The following is a 15,570-nucleotide window of genomic DNA, read 5'->3' on the forward strand; positions in this document are numbered from 1 at the left end:
CCCAGTACCTGCCGCTGAAAAACATCCCCACTGCATGATGCTGCCACCATCATGCTTCACCATAGAGATGGTGCCAGGTTTCCTCCAGACGTGACACTTGGCATTCAGGCCAAAGAGTTCAATCTTGGTTTCATCAGACCAGAGAATCTTATTTCTCATGGTCTGAGAGTCTTTAGGTGCCTTTTGGCAAACTCCATTTTTTATTTGTTTTTATTTTTACCTTTATTTAACTAGGCAAGTCAGTTAAGAACACATTCAAATTTACAATGACGGCCTACCGGGTAACTGTCGGTTAACTGCCTTTCCCAGATCTGTGCCTCGACACAATCCTGTCTCGGAGCTCTATGGACAATTCCTTCGACCTCATGGCTTGGTTTTTGCTCTGACATGCACTGTCAACTGTGGGACCTTATATAGACAGGTATGTGCCTTTCCATATCATGTCCAATCATATCATGTCCACAGATGGACTTGTAGAAACATCTCAAGGATGATCAATGGAAACAGGAGGCACCTGAACTAAATTTCGAGTCTCATAGCAAAGGGTCTGAATACTTACGTAAATAAAATATTTATGTTTTACATTTTTTAATACATGAGAAAAAATGTCTAAAAACCTGTTTTTGCGTTGGCATTATGGGGTGTTGTGTGTAGGGGGAAGGAGGGGGGAGAGAGAAAAATACAAGGAGATCGAGATTGAAAGACCGAATGTAGACCCAGGAAGAGAGATTGGTTACCAGGGTGACCAGTGACTCCATTGTTGTCTATGTGGGAGTGGGTTCTGGGCCGGAGCTTGGCTTTGGCCGGGCCGGGCCTGCGGGGGGAGAGGGCTGCCGCTCCCGAGGGGAGGGTTGGGGTGCGGGGCAGAGGCAGGGTCGGCCGGTGGTCTTTGAGGGAGCGGAGCTGTTTGTACAGCTGCTGGAGCTCTGTGTTCTGCTGAGCCTGCAGGGACACCACCTCCTTGATGTGTCTGGCAAGAGGTAGAACACAGGTAGAGGAAAGAGGAAGAGGAGAAGGGGAGGAGGGAGGAAGGGAAATTAACAGAATGGAGTTTGGGAGATCATTAATGAAAGGGAGACAGAATAGAGAAACAGAGAAATAATTGAGGAGGAGAAAGTGAGTACATTTTGAGAATATAGGCAGGCAGGGATGAAGTGGAGTGGGAGGGAGGAAGAGAATAAAAACTGGTTAGTCAATATGTGAAAAAGGGGAATTCAGTAGATACTTCAGTTTCTTTCTTTCTTTCTTGATTGGGTTCATTATAATCTAATCTTTCCTTATCCCCTCCATGTCTCACTTCTCTCTCAGCTTGTGCAGCTCCTTCCTCAGGTCTTCATCCCCCATTTCACTCTCCTCATCATCACTACTGCCTAGGGGTGAGTGACCATGCCCATGTCCTCGGGGTGGGTGGCTGAGTGCTGGGTTCTTCTTCCCCTCCTCTCCCTCTTTCCCTCGGGTCCTCCTCCTTTCTCTCTCCAGGTCAGGAGACACAGGAGAGCTGTCTGTTAGCTCTTTCTCCTCTTTTTGGGCCTCCGTCTGGGTGACAGAGAAGCGCCCCACTTTCCTGTGACTGCTGCCTATACTGGAGCCTGCCTCTTTGGGGGGAGAGGCCTCGGGGAGCTGGGGCACTGCGGTGACCTGGAGAAATGTGAGTCATTAACTTTGATTGTGTTCTTCCCCTACCAGCGTATTCTGATATTTAAACAGGAAGGGATTTTCAGGATTATCAGAAAGTTCTAGGCACCTCATAGATCTGAAATAATTGATTAGACGTGGTAGTAGGTATCTTGTCCCCTCGTACATTCTGTGGATATTTTACCATAATTCTTACACCTATCTAATCCTTTCAGATCTATTGTCTAGGGGGCTAGTTTTTTTTTCGGGATGGGCCGTACCCGAAATCGTCCCTTGAGTGAGTGGGTAGGGTTGGAGGAAGCTCCCTCTCTGACTGCCTGGCTGCCTCTAGAGTGACCATCTGGTAAAAAGAGGGTGAATGAAAAACAAGGGGAGGAGAAAGAGAATACACAGAGAGACAAGGACACAGAGACAGGCATAGAGACAGACATTCACATGAGTGAGGACAAGGTAGAGCCACAGAGACAAACACACACAAAGAGGGACACACCAACAAGCACAGAGATAAGACATGAACACACAGACACCACAAACACAGAAGAACAGAGTTAAAAATCATTGAATCACACGACATCACATCAGCATCAGCACACCACCCTGTGATTGTACAATACATTGTATGCATTGTATACAAGCTAACAGTACATGCATGACTATGGGAAAGTGTGCGTACATTACGTTGATTTAGAAAACTATAGCATTTTAACAATGCTTTTCTGTCCTTTTCTTACAGCGACAGGAATAAACAAAAAGGTAATGATAAAGACAACTAAAGATACAGTACATCCACAATAAAATCATGCTTAAATAAGCATGACATGTTATGGGATGTGGGGAAGTGTGGTAGATAAGTGATTAATCATAACATATAAATCTATTTTAGGGGAGGGGTCAGTTAGTTCAACGTATGCATCAGTTTATCCCCACCCACCCACATCCATTCTCTCTCACCCACCCACCCACCCACCCACCCACCCACATCCATTCTCTCACCCACCCACACACATCCATTCTCTCTCACCCACCCACACACATCCATTCTCTCTCACCCACCCACCCACACAAATCCATTCTCTCTCTCTCTCACCCACCCACCCACACATCCATTCTCTCTCACCCACCCACCCACACCCATCCATTCTCTCTCACCCACCCACACACATCCATTCTCTCTCACCCACCCACCCACACACATCCATTTTCTCTCACCCACCCACACACATCCATTCTCTCTCACCCACCCACACACACACATCCATTCTCTCTCTCTCACCCACCCACCCACACACATCCATTCTCTCTCACCCACCCACACACACACATCCATTCTCTCTCACCCACCCACCCACACACATCCATTCTCTCTCACCCACCCACCCACCCACACACATCCATTCTCTCTCTCTCTCTCACCCACCCACACACATCCATTCTCTCTCTCTCTCTCACCCACCCACACACATCCATTCTCTCTCTCTCTCTCACCCACCCACACACATCCATTCTCTCTCTCTCTCTCACCCACCCACACACATCCATTCTCTCTCACCCACCCACCCACACACATCCATTCTCTCTCTCTCACCCACCCACCCACACACATCCATTCTCTCTCACCCACCCACCCACCCACCCACATCCATTCTCTCTTACCCACCCACACACATCCATTCTCTCTCTCTCACCCACCCACCCACATCCATTCTCTCTCTCTCACCCACCCACACACACACATCCATTCTATCTCACCCACCCACCCACACACACCCATTCTCTCTCTCACCCACCCACACACATCCATTCTCTCTCTCTCACCCACCCACCCACACACATCCATTCTCTCTCACCCACCCACACACATCCATTCTCTCTCTCTCTCTCTCTCACCCACCCACACATCCATTCTCTCTCTCTCTCTCACCCACGCACACACATCCATTCTCTCTCACCCACCCACACCCATCCATTCTCTCTCACCCACCCACACACATCCATTCGCTCTCACCCACCCAAACACATCATTCTCTCTCACCCACCCACCCACACAAATCCATTCTCTCTCTCTCTCACCCACCCACCCACACATCCATTCTCTCTCACCCACCCACACCCATCCATTCTCTCTCACCCACCCACACACATCCATTCTCTCTCTCTCCCACCCACCCACCCACCCACCCACACACATCCATTCTCTCTCTCTCTCACCCACCTACCCACATCCATTCTCTCTCTCTCACCAACCCACACACATCCATTCTCTCTCACCCACCCACCCACACACATCCATTCTCTCTCTCTCTCTCACACCCACCCACACATATCCATTCTCTCTCTCTCTCTCACCCACGCACACACATCCATTCTCTCTCACCCACCCACACCCATCCATTCTCTCTCACCCACCCACACACATCCATTCTCTCTCACCCACCCACACACATCATTCTCTCTCACCCACCCACCCACACAAATCCATTCTCTCTCTCTCTCACCCACCCACCCACACATCCATTCTCTCTCACCCACCCACACCAATCCATTCTCTCTCACCCACCCACACACATCCATTCTCTCTCACCCACCCACCCACCCACACACATCCATTCTCTCTCTCTCTCTCTCTCTCACCCACCCACACACATCCATTCTCTCTCTCTCACCCACCCACACACATCCATTCTCTCTCACCCACCCACACACATCCATTCTCTCTCTCTCACCCACCCACACACATCCATTCTCTCTCACCCACCCACACACATCCATTCTCTCTCACCCACCCACCCACACAAATCCATTCTCTCTCTCTCACCCACCCACCCACACATCCATTCTCTCTCACCCACCCACACCCATCCATTCTCTCTCACCAACCCACACACATCCATTCTCTCTCACCCACCCACCCACCCACCCACCCACCCACCCACCCACACACATCCATTCTCTCTCTCTCTCTCACCCACCCACACACATCCATTCTCTCTCTCTCTCACCCACCCACACACATCCATTCTCTCTCACGCACCCACCCACACACATCCATTCTCTCTCTCTCACCCACCCACCCACACACATCCATTCTCTCTCACCCACCCACCCACCCACCCACATCCATTCTCTCTCACCCACCCACACACATCCATTCTCTTTCTCTCACCCACCCACACACATCCATTCTCTCTCTCTCTCACCCACCCACACACATCCATTCTCTCTCACCCACCCACCCACACACACCCATTCTCTCTCTCTCACCCACCCACACACATCCATTCTCTCTCACCCACCCACCCACCCACATCCATTCTCTCTCACCCACCCACACACATCCATTCTCTCTCTCTCACCCACCCACCCACCCACATCCATTCTCTCTCTCTCTCTCACCCACCCACACACACACATCCATTCTCTCTCACCCACCCACCCACACACACCCATTCTCTCTCTCTCACCCACCCACACACATCCATTCTCTCTCTCTCACCCACCCACACACACACATCCATTCTCTCTCACCCACCCACACACATCCATTCTCGCTCTCTCTCTCTCACCCACCCACACATCCATTCTCTCTCTCTCTCACCCACGCACACACATCCATTCTCTCTCACCCACCCACACCCATCCATTCTCTCTCACCCACCCACACACATCCATTCTCTCTCACCCACCCACACACATCATTCCCTCTCACCCACCCACCCACACAAATCCATTCTCTCTCTCTCTCTCTCTCACCCACCCACCCACACATCCATTCTCTCTCACCCACCCACCCACACCCATCCATTCTCTCTCACCCACCCACACACATCCATTCTCTCTCACCCACCCACCCACCCACACACATCCATTCTCTCTCTCTCTCACCCACCCACACACATCCATTCTCTCTCTCTCACCCACCCACACACATCCATTCTCTCTCACCCACCCACCCACACACATCCATTCTCTCTCTCTCACCCACCCACACACATCCATTCTCTCTCTCTCTCTCACCCACCCACACACATCCATTCTCTCTCTCTCTCACCCACCCACACACACACATCCATTCTCTCTCACCCACCCACCCACATCCATTCTCTCTCTCACCCACCCACCCACCCACACACATCCATTCTCTCTCACCCACCCACCCACACAAATCCATTCTCTCTCTCTCTCTCTCACCCACCCACCCACACATCCATTCTCTCTCACCCACCCACACCCATCCATTCTCTCTCACCCACCCACACACATCCATTCTCTCTCACCCACCCACACACATCCATTCTCTCTCACCCACCCACACACATCCATTCTCTCTCTCTCTCACCCACCCACACACATCCATTCTCTCTCTCACCCACCCACACACATCCATTCTCTCTCTCTCTCTCTCACCCACCCACACACATCCATTCTCTCTCTCTCACCCACCCACACACATCCATTCTCTCTCTCTCTCTCACCCACCCACACACATCCATTCTCTCCCTCTCACCCACCCACACACATCCATTCTCTCTCACACACTCATAGACAGTGTCCCAATAACATACTACACCCCACACTAACATCCCACGTCAATCAACCAATCAACATCAATCAATCAATCAACCAATCAATGAATTGATTGACATTATGAATTCACTTGGATAAACAGTGATGTTGTCCGTGGTGTATGATATTTGGCAGCTTTTAAACAGAAAGTGTGTATATCACAGGAGGTTGGTGGCACCTTCATTTGGGAGAACGGGCTTGAGGTAATGACTGGAATTGGTGGAATGGTATCAAATACATCAAACGCATGGTTTGATGCCATTCCATTTGCTCCGGTCCAGCCATTATTATGAGCCATCCTCCCCTCAGCAGCCTCCTGTGATACACACAGATGTTGAACATAAGGTATGTAACGTGCTGTATGTTCATGCTATATCTACAATAAACATTCACATATAACTAAACTACAGTGGAACACACTAATACATGCAAGCATAGCAGTCTTCTAAAACAATGTGGTTTATTGGCTCAGCCTTATATTTTATTATTTGTTTTCTTTTTATTTAACCTTTATTTAACTAGGCAAGTCAGTTAAGAGCTAATTCTTATTTACAATGACGGCCTTGTAAAAGCCTATGCAGGTAAGAAAGAAAGGGAATAGGTAGTTGCTTCTAAACGCTGCACTGAACAATGTATAGTCAATTATGATGTCACTATAATCTAGGATATTACATACAGAACATACTGGCAAGCAATTGACTCATTTATAAAGCATTGCATAATGTATTGCATTTCTAATGGGGTGATTGTCATGACATTTGCCAAGTGTGAGTGAGCACTCAAAGTGTGAGATGCTCAGTCTGAGCAGGTGAAGCGTAGAGCAGTGCGTGGTTGCTATGTGGTGGGCACTGACTGAGCAGTGTGCAGTGGCCTTTACCCTCTGAGAGCAGAGTGGGGGCAGAGTGGGGGTGTGGCGGGGCTGGTGGGGGTCATAAAGGGGTCTAATGCTCTCATATCCTGGGTGCAGCAAGCAGCCAGGTTCAATTCTGATCTCCAAAGTTACAGATGTAAACTCATCATCAGCCTCCTTATACTGCCCATCTCTTTCTTCCTTCACTCTCCTCCTCCTCATCCCCCCTTTCTCTTTCTTCCTACACTCTCCTCCTCCTCCTCAACCCCATCTCTCTCTTTCTTCCTACACTCTCCTCTTCTCTCCTCCTCCTCAACCCCATCTCTCTCTTTCTTCCTACACTCTCCTCTTCTCTCCTTCTCCTCATCACCCCATCTCTCTCTTTCTTCCTACACTCTCCTCTTCTCTCCTCCTCCTCACCCCTCAATCTCTCTCTTTCTTCCTACACTCTCCTCTTCTCTCCTCCTCCTCAACCCCATCTCTCTCTTTCTTCCTACACTCTCCTCTTCATCTCTCTCTTTCTTCCTACACTCTCCTCCTCAACCCCATCTCTCTCTTTCTTCCTACACTCTCCTCTTCTCTCCTCCTCCTCCTCATCCCCATCTCTCTCTTTCTTCCTACACTCTCCTCCTCAACCCCATCTCTCTCTTTCTTCCTACACTCTCCTCTTCTCTCCTCCTCCTCATCTCTCTCTTTCTTCCTTCACTCTCCTCCTCCTCAACCCCCCTTTCTCTTTCTTCCTACACTCTCCCCTTCTCTCCTCCTCCTCATCCCCCCTTTCTCTTTCTTCCTACACTCTCCCCTTCTCTCCTTCTCCTCACCCCCCCTTTCTCTTTCTTCCTACACTCTCCTCTTCTCTCCTCCTCCTCTCCCCCATCTCTCTCTTTCTTCCTACACTCTCCTCCTCCTCATCCCCCATCTCTCTCCTTCTTCCTACACTCTCCCCTTCTCTCCTCCTCCTCCTCCTCACCCCTCAATCTCTCTCTTTCTTCCTACACTCTCCTCCTCCTCCTCATCCCCCCATCTCTCTCTTTCTTCCTACACTCTCCTCTTCACTCCTCCTCCTCATCTCTCCCTTTCCTCCTACACTCTCCTCTTCTCTTCTTCTCCTCATCACCCCATCTCTCTCTTTCTTCCTACACTCTCCTCTTCTCTCCTCCTCCTCACCCCTCAATCTCTCTCTTTCTTCCTACACTCTCCTCTTCTCTCCTCCTCCTCACCCCTCAATCTCTCTCTTTCTTCCTACACTCTCCCCTTGTCTCCTCCTCCTCCTCCTCCCAGTACATCACTGGGGCCAAGCTTCCTGCCATCCAGGACCTATATACTATGCAGTGTCAAAGGAAAGCCCCAAAAAGTGTCAAAGACTCCAGTCACCCAAGTCATAGACTGTTTTCTCTGCTACTGCACGGCAAGCGGTACCGGAGCGCCAAGGCTTGGACCAAAAGGCTGCTCAACAGCTTCTACCCCCAAGCCATAAGACTGCTGAACAATTAATCAAATGGCCACCGGATTATTTACATTGACAACCCGCCTCTCCATTTCTTTTTGTACACTGCTGCTGCTCGAGGTTTATTATCTTTGCATAGTCACTTCACCCCTACCTACATGTACAGATTACCTCAACTAGCCTGTACCCCCGCACATTGACTCAGTATCGGTACCCCCTGTATATTGCCTCGTTATTGTTATTCTTATTGTGTTACTTTTTATTATTACTTTTTATTTTCTTAACTCTTCTAGAACTTCACTGTTAGTTAAGGGCTTGTAAGTAAGCATTTCACGGTAAGTACTACACTTGTTGTATTCAGTGCATGTGACAAATAAAGTTTGATTTTATCCCCCATCTCTCTCTTTCTTCTCTCTTCTTTTCTACATTATTCTGGTTTAATGCAGGCCCAGGAAGGGTGAGTAACCCCCCTCATGCAGGCCCAGGAAGGGTGAGTAACCCCCCTCATGCAGGCCCAGGAAGGGTGAGTAACCCCCCTCATGCAGGCCCAGGCAGGGTGAGTAACCCCCCTCATGCAGGCCCAGGCAGGGTGAGTAACCCCCCTCATGCAGGCCCAGGCAGGATAAATAACCCCCCTCATGCAGGCCCAGGCAGGGTGAGTAACCCCCTCATGCAGGCCCAGGCAGGGTGAGTAACCCCCCTCATGCAGGCCCAGGCAGGGTGAAGAACCCCCCTCATGCAGGCCCAGGCAGGGTGAAGAACCCCCCCTCATGCAGGCCCAGGCAGGGTGAAGAACCCCCCTCATGCAGGCCCAGGCAGGGTGAAGAACCCCCCTCATGCAGGCCCAGGCAGGGTGAAGAACCCCCCTCATGCAGGCCCAGGCAGGGTGAAGAACCCCCCTCATGCAGGCCCAGGCAGGGTGAAGAACCCCCCTCATGCAAACAAAAAAGATTGCCAAATAATGCAGTTAAGCCATTCTGCAAAACAAAACAATTCAAAACACAAGAGTGATGTGTCATGTAGCGATATCGTCAACACCGACACTATATAACAAAGACAATCGCATAACAATAGAAATACAAGAAAAATATAAGACTACAGTTACTTATTACCAAAAGATTAGTTAAAAAATAACAAAGAAATAATCATTCCTGTCAGGATAAGATTAGCAGAAATTACACAACTACAGTGGGGAAAAAAGTATTTGATCCCCTGCTGATTTTGTACGTTTGCCCACTGACAAAGAAATGATCAGTCTATAATTTTAATGGTAGGTTTATTTGAACAGTGAGAGACAGAATAACAACAAAAATATCGAGAAAAACGCATGTCAAAAATGTTATAAATTGATTTGCATTTTAATAAGGGAAATAAGTATTTGACCCCCTCTCAATCAGAAAGATTTCTGGCTCCCAGGTGTCTTTTATACAGGTAACGAGCTGAGATTAGGAGCACACTCTTAAAGGGTGTGCTCCTAACCGCAGCTTGTTACCTGTATAAAAGACACCTGTCCACAGAAGCAATCAATCAATCAGATTCCAAACTCTCCACCATGGCCAAGGCCAAAGAGCTCTCCAAGGATGTCAGGGACAAGATTGTAGACCTACACAAGGCTGGAATGAGCTACAAGACCATCGCCAAGCAGCTTGGTGAGAAGGTGACAACATTTGGTGCGATTATTCACAAATGGAAGAAACACAAAAGAACTGTCAATATCCCTCGGCCTGGGGCTCCATGCAAGATCTCACCTCGTGGAGTTGCAATGAGCATGAGAACGGTGAGGAATCAGCCCAGAACTACACGGGATGATCTTGTCAATGATCTCAAGGCAGCTGGGACCATAGTCACCAAGAAAACAATTGGTAACACACTACGCCGTGAAGGACTGAAATCCTGCAGCGCCCGCAAGGTCCCCCTGCTCAAGAATACATATACATGCCCGTCTGAAGTTTGCCAATGAACATCTGAATGATTCGGAGGACAACTGGTGAAAATGTTGTAGTCAGATGAGACCAAAATGGAGCTCTTTGGCATCAACTCAACTCGCCGTGTTTGGAGGAGGAGGAATGCTGCCTATGACCCCAAGAACACCATCTCCACCGTCAAACATGGAGGTGGAAACATTATGCTTTGGGGGTGTTTTTCTGCTAAGGGGACAGGACAAATTCACCGCATCATTTGACGGGGCCATGTACTGTCAAATCTTGGGTGAGAACCTCCTTCCCTCAGCCAGGGCATTGAAAATGGGTCGTGGATGGGTATTCCAGCATGACAATGACCCAAAACACACAGCCAAGGCAACAAAGGAGTGGCTCAAGAAGAAGCACATTAAGGTCCTGGTGTGGCCTTGCCAGTCTCCAGACCTTAATCCCATAGAAAATCTGTAGAGGGAGCTGACGGTTCGAGTTGCCAAACATCAGCCTCGAAACCTTAATGACTTGGAGAAGATCTGCAAAGAGGAGTGGGACAAAATCCCTCCTGAGATGTGTGCAACCTGGTGGCCAACTACAAGAAACGTCTGACCTCTGTGATTGCCAACAAGGGTTTTGCCACCAAGTACTAAGTCATGTTTTGCAGAGGGGTCAAATACTTATTTCACTCATTAAAATGCAAATCAATTTATAACATTTTTGACATGCGTTTTCTGGATTTTGTTGTTGTTATTCTGTCTCTCACTGTTCAAATAAACCTACCATTACCATTATAGACTGATCATTTCTTTGTAAGTGGGCAAACGTACAAAATCAGCAGGGGATCAAATACTTTTTTCCCCACTGTATGTTACACTAAACAGAATTACACTAAACGTAACTAGACAACATTTGTATTTTAGATAAACACCCCCACCAACAAACACCCCATTCAACCTCTCTCTCTCTCTCTCTCTCTCTCTATAAACACGCTACCTTGCTTGACTCTGGGCTTCTTGAACAAGCTGGCGGAGTGGCGCAGTTTGCATGCCCAGCTTTTGAATTTGCGAGTCCAGGATTTCTTGCTAACGGGATTTCTGATACTAGGACATGTCAGGTTTAGGCCAAAATATCCACCTCCTGCATTATGCTGTGGCGGTCCATGGCCCAGGGGGATGGGGTGCAGATTGGGGGGCCACGTAGTGACTTCTCCTGGGGTACTGGTGTCAGAGTGAGAGGGGGCAGCCTGGAGGGGATAGGTAACACAGCGATAAGGTAAGAGTGGCTGCAGCCATGGGGGTAATGGTTGAGACACTCAGAGAGAAAAGGAGAGATACTGAAATATCATAAGCACATTACAAGAACCATAGCATCGAAAAATACATGTATCTATCAATTTATAACAACAAGGCAATCAAAGCAGTGATCTTTACTAAATGTTTCAGGAAGAAGTCAATCAAACACTATTCAGATATGTGCACCTCACTTACAAGAACGGTGGGTTCTCCAGGGATAGGCGGGGGCCCGGCAGAGTGTCCATGTGGCAGGGCCAGGGGAGAGGAAGGGGGGGAGGCGGAGGAAAGAGACGGGGCGGGCTGCTGCTCCACCGGGTCTGTTGGAGGAGCCTCCTCCCCCACTCCTCTCCCCCTCTCCAGGTCAGGAGAGGTAGAGGAGGAGCGGGAGGTGGTGGAGGAGGTGGTGGAGGAGGAGGAATGAGGAGAGGTGTCTGAGGAGGAGGAGGCAGGAGTAGGGAAGGAGGAGGGATGGAGCGAGGGCGGCTCCGAGGATTTGACCCCTCCTGCCGATGTGGAGGCTGCTGACACTGCGGTGGGACCTGCGGTAGAAACCACAGCAGCTCCCCCCGTCACAGCTGCCCCACTACTATACTCCTGATACAACAAGTTCCTCAGCTTTTCATCCAGAGTCTTAATGCGGTTGTCTACAAACTCGATTTTGGGAGGACCCTCGCTGTCCGACTCAGCCACAGAGGATGGTTGGACCGGGGAGGGTGTCAGGGTGAGGGAGAGGGGGTGTAGGGGGGCATCGGAGGTTGTGTTAATGTTGAGTGGCAGAGTGGAGTCTGAGGAGTGGTGTAGAGGGGCAGAGTGACTGACTTTATCCTCGGTCACAATGGCCTCCCATGTAGACAGCTCCCACTCTGACTGTTGGAACGACGGCTGCTCCTGCTGGGGCACCTGATGCTTCTGCTGAGGGTTAACCTCTTGTTGCTGTTGTTTCACCAGTGCCATGTTTAGTAGCTGTACTGGTTGTTGTTGGACATACTGTTGGTTCACTGACTGGGCTAGCAGCGTAGGTTGCTGCTGTAACACATCTCCCTGTATGGCAGTTCCAGCCATAAAAGACTGTTGTTGTTGGAGCATTTCCTGTTGCTGCTGAATATCTAGTGCCTGTTCCAGACCTAACTGTTGCTGTTGCTGCAGGTCAATCGCTGCCTGTTGCTGTTGTTGTGGTGGTAACTGGTGTAGCTGTGGTTGTTGTTGTGGTGGTAACTGGTGTGGCTGTTGTTGTGGTGGTAACTGGTGTGGCTGTTGTTGTTGTGGTGGTAACTGGTGTAGCTGTTGTTGTGGTGGTAACTGGTGTGGCTGTTGTTGTTGTTGTTGTGGTGGTAACTGGTGTAGCTGTTGTTGTTGTTGTTGTTGTTGTGTTGGTAACTGGTGTAGCTGTTGTTGTTGTTGTTGTGGTGGTAACTGGTGTAGCTGTTGTTGTTGTTGTTGTTGTTGTTGTTGTGTTGGTAACTGGTGTAGCTGTTGTTGTTGTTGTTGTGGTGGTAACTGGTGTAGCTGTTGTTGTTGTTGTTGTTGTTGTTGTTGTGTTGGTAACTGGTGTAGCTGTTGTTGTTGTGGTGGTAACTGGTGTAGCTGTTGTTGTTGTTGTTGTGGTGGTAACTGGTGTAGCTGTGGCTGTTGTTGTTGTGTTGGTAACTGGTGTAGCTGTGGCTGTTGTTGTGGTGGTAACTGGTGTAGCTGTGGCTGTTGTTGTTGTGTTGGTAACTGGTGTAGCTGTGGCTGTTGTTGTGGTGGTAACTGGTGTAGCTGTGGCTGTTGTTGTTGTTGTGGTGGTAACTGGTGTTGTTGTTGTGGTGGTAACTGGTGTAGCTGTGGCTGTTGCATGTGTAACTGTGTGTTGCACTGTGTGTTCTGCATTTGGACAGGCAGTTGCTGTATCTGTTGTTGTAGTGCCAGTGGCAACATCTCTGTCTGTGGTTGCAGGGACATACACTGTTTTTGTAGTGGCTTTGTCTGACTGAGCTGGGGCTGTAAATGTAGCTGAGACTGCTGCTGCTGCTGTTGTTGTTGATGTTGTTGTTGTGGCTGTAGTTGTTGCTGTTGCAGCATCTGCAACTGTTCAATAGATTTTTGCAATGCTTGTTGCTGCTGCTGCTGCTGCAGTTGTATCTGCTCTTGGTACACTTGCTGTTGTTGCTGTACCTGTTGGAGTTGCACAGCCTGCAGGTTTTGTTGTTGCTGTTGCTGCTGTTGCATTGTCTGGAGCTGCTGTTGTAACTGGACCTGGGCCTGAGGCAGAGCTTGAGGCTGGGCTGCCATGCACTGAATCTGAGGCAGAGCCTGAGGCTGGGCTGCCTTGCACTGAATCTGAGGCAGAGCCTGAGGCTGGGCTGACGTGCACTGAATCTGAGGCAGAGCCTGAGGCTGGGCTGCCATGCACTGAATCTGAGGCACAGCCTGAGGCTGAGCTGACATGCACTGAATCTGAGGCAGAGTGTTTTGCTGCTGCTCCAGACCTGCATGGCTGGCAGGAGGAGAGGCCACAGCTGTAGCCACAGCCACTGGAGGGTTGATGGAGCCGGTGGATGAGTGGCCCCCTCCAGACACACACTGCCCTGGGGCTGCCATCATTACTACATCCCCCAGGCTTGGTCCTTGGTCCTGGCTCGCCATGGAGCAGGTCAGAGCTTCAGTTAGACAGCCTGTGGTAGAGGGAGCAATGGTGGCAGAAGCAGCTACCATGGCAGGGACTGGGAGGTTGGTAGCGGTGTTTGGGACATGGGTTGGAATGGAGGATGTTGCTGTGGTTGTACTGGAAGTTTGGTGGATGGAAGCCTGCAGGTCTAGGCCAGCTGAGGCAGCGGGGACTGGGTGTAGGACTGAGGCAACAGCTGCACTAGTAGAAGCCAGGTCAGAAACACTTCTGTCAGAGGCAGCAGAGGCAGTCGTGTCAGGAGTGGGGGCAGCAGTGGCTGGGGGGGCAGACATGGAGGCAGGGGTAGAAACGGTGGAGACGCAGGTGGAGGCAGGGGGGGAGGAGGCAGAGGCCAGGGCACACAAGGTGGAGGTGGGGCAGATAGGAGGAGAGGAAACCATTTCAGCAAAGGAGGAGTCCGATCTCTGGGATCCTCCATCCCACTCTAGAGTATGTCGACCAATCAAAGCAGACCAGAGAGAGGAGGTACAGAGGGTTAGTTGGTGTTACTCAACAGACAGAACCAAACACAGCAGAATGTACCCTCTTCACACTACTGAGCAGAGCCCATCCGTACTACGCTGGCCTGGTTACGCTTCCACCCTAGTTGCTGGAACTGTGTTAGAAAATGTACATGTTCTGTACAGTGCATAGCCCATTAATGGAGCAGGACACTAACTGCACAAGACAATTCAGAAAATATTTCAACCCCTACTGGTTTTCAGGAGGGCTTGGTAGTGTGAAAAGGGTATGACTGCCCAGTGTTAAATGACTGTTAGCCCAGACCCAGGTGTCATCCTGTTACTGTACCTCTGTCAGTGTCTGTAGACTGAGGCACCCTGACCTCGCCGGTCGAGAGAGGTGGAGGGGTGGACGCTCCTCCCTGGTTGGACGTGGAGTCTCTGTGTCTGATGGTCTGGTTGATGAAGAACCTCCACCTGCCCACCGGAGACGACTGGGGCGCCCCGTCCACTGGAACATAAAATAATATATAAAAAGTCCCACTTTAAACTAAACTACAACTTTCAAAGTTTCCTTAAACACTTTATAAAGCCCACATAGATGTTTTAGAAGTCATTCAGAATCACTCATAACAGTTTTTTCAAGGGGGGTTCTGAATCCACTGGCAGACAGAGAGAAATAACATAAAAAATGTCCCACTTTAAACTAACTTCAACTTTCAAGGCTCCATCAACACTTCATAAAGCCTATAGCAGGGATAG

The 15,570-nt window shown here is 49.7% G+C and overlaps 1 protein-coding gene across 1 annotated transcript in view; it reads right to left on the reverse strand.

Moving 5' to 3' along the window:
• LOC106572720 (uncharacterized) overlaps positions 1 to 15,570 on the reverse strand; it is a 107,069-nt gene that overhangs the window by 6,103 nt on the left and 85,396 nt on the right. Inside the window, exons 19-25 of the mRNA XM_045696109.1 lie at positions 15,158 to 15,319; positions 13,418 to 14,792; positions 11,896 to 13,024; positions 11,402 to 11,651; positions 1,896 to 1,975; positions 1,298 to 1,638; positions 738 to 970 (exon numbers count right to left, since the gene is read on the reverse strand). Coding sequence (XP_045552065.1) covers positions 738 to 970; positions 1,298 to 1,638; positions 1,896 to 1,975; positions 11,402 to 11,651; positions 11,896 to 13,024; positions 13,418 to 14,792; positions 15,158 to 15,319 — 3,570 coding nt within the window. The remainder of the gene's footprint in view (positions 1 to 737; positions 971 to 1,297; positions 1,639 to 1,895; positions 1,976 to 11,401; positions 11,652 to 11,895; positions 13,025 to 13,417; positions 14,793 to 15,157; positions 15,320 to 15,570) is intronic.

Source organism: Salmo salar, chromosome ssa15 (genome assembly GCF_905237065.1).
Source record: "Salmo salar chromosome ssa15, Ssal_v3.1, whole genome shotgun sequence".
Classification (NCBI taxonomy): domain Eukaryota; kingdom Metazoa; phylum Chordata; class Actinopteri; order Salmoniformes; family Salmonidae; genus Salmo; species Salmo salar.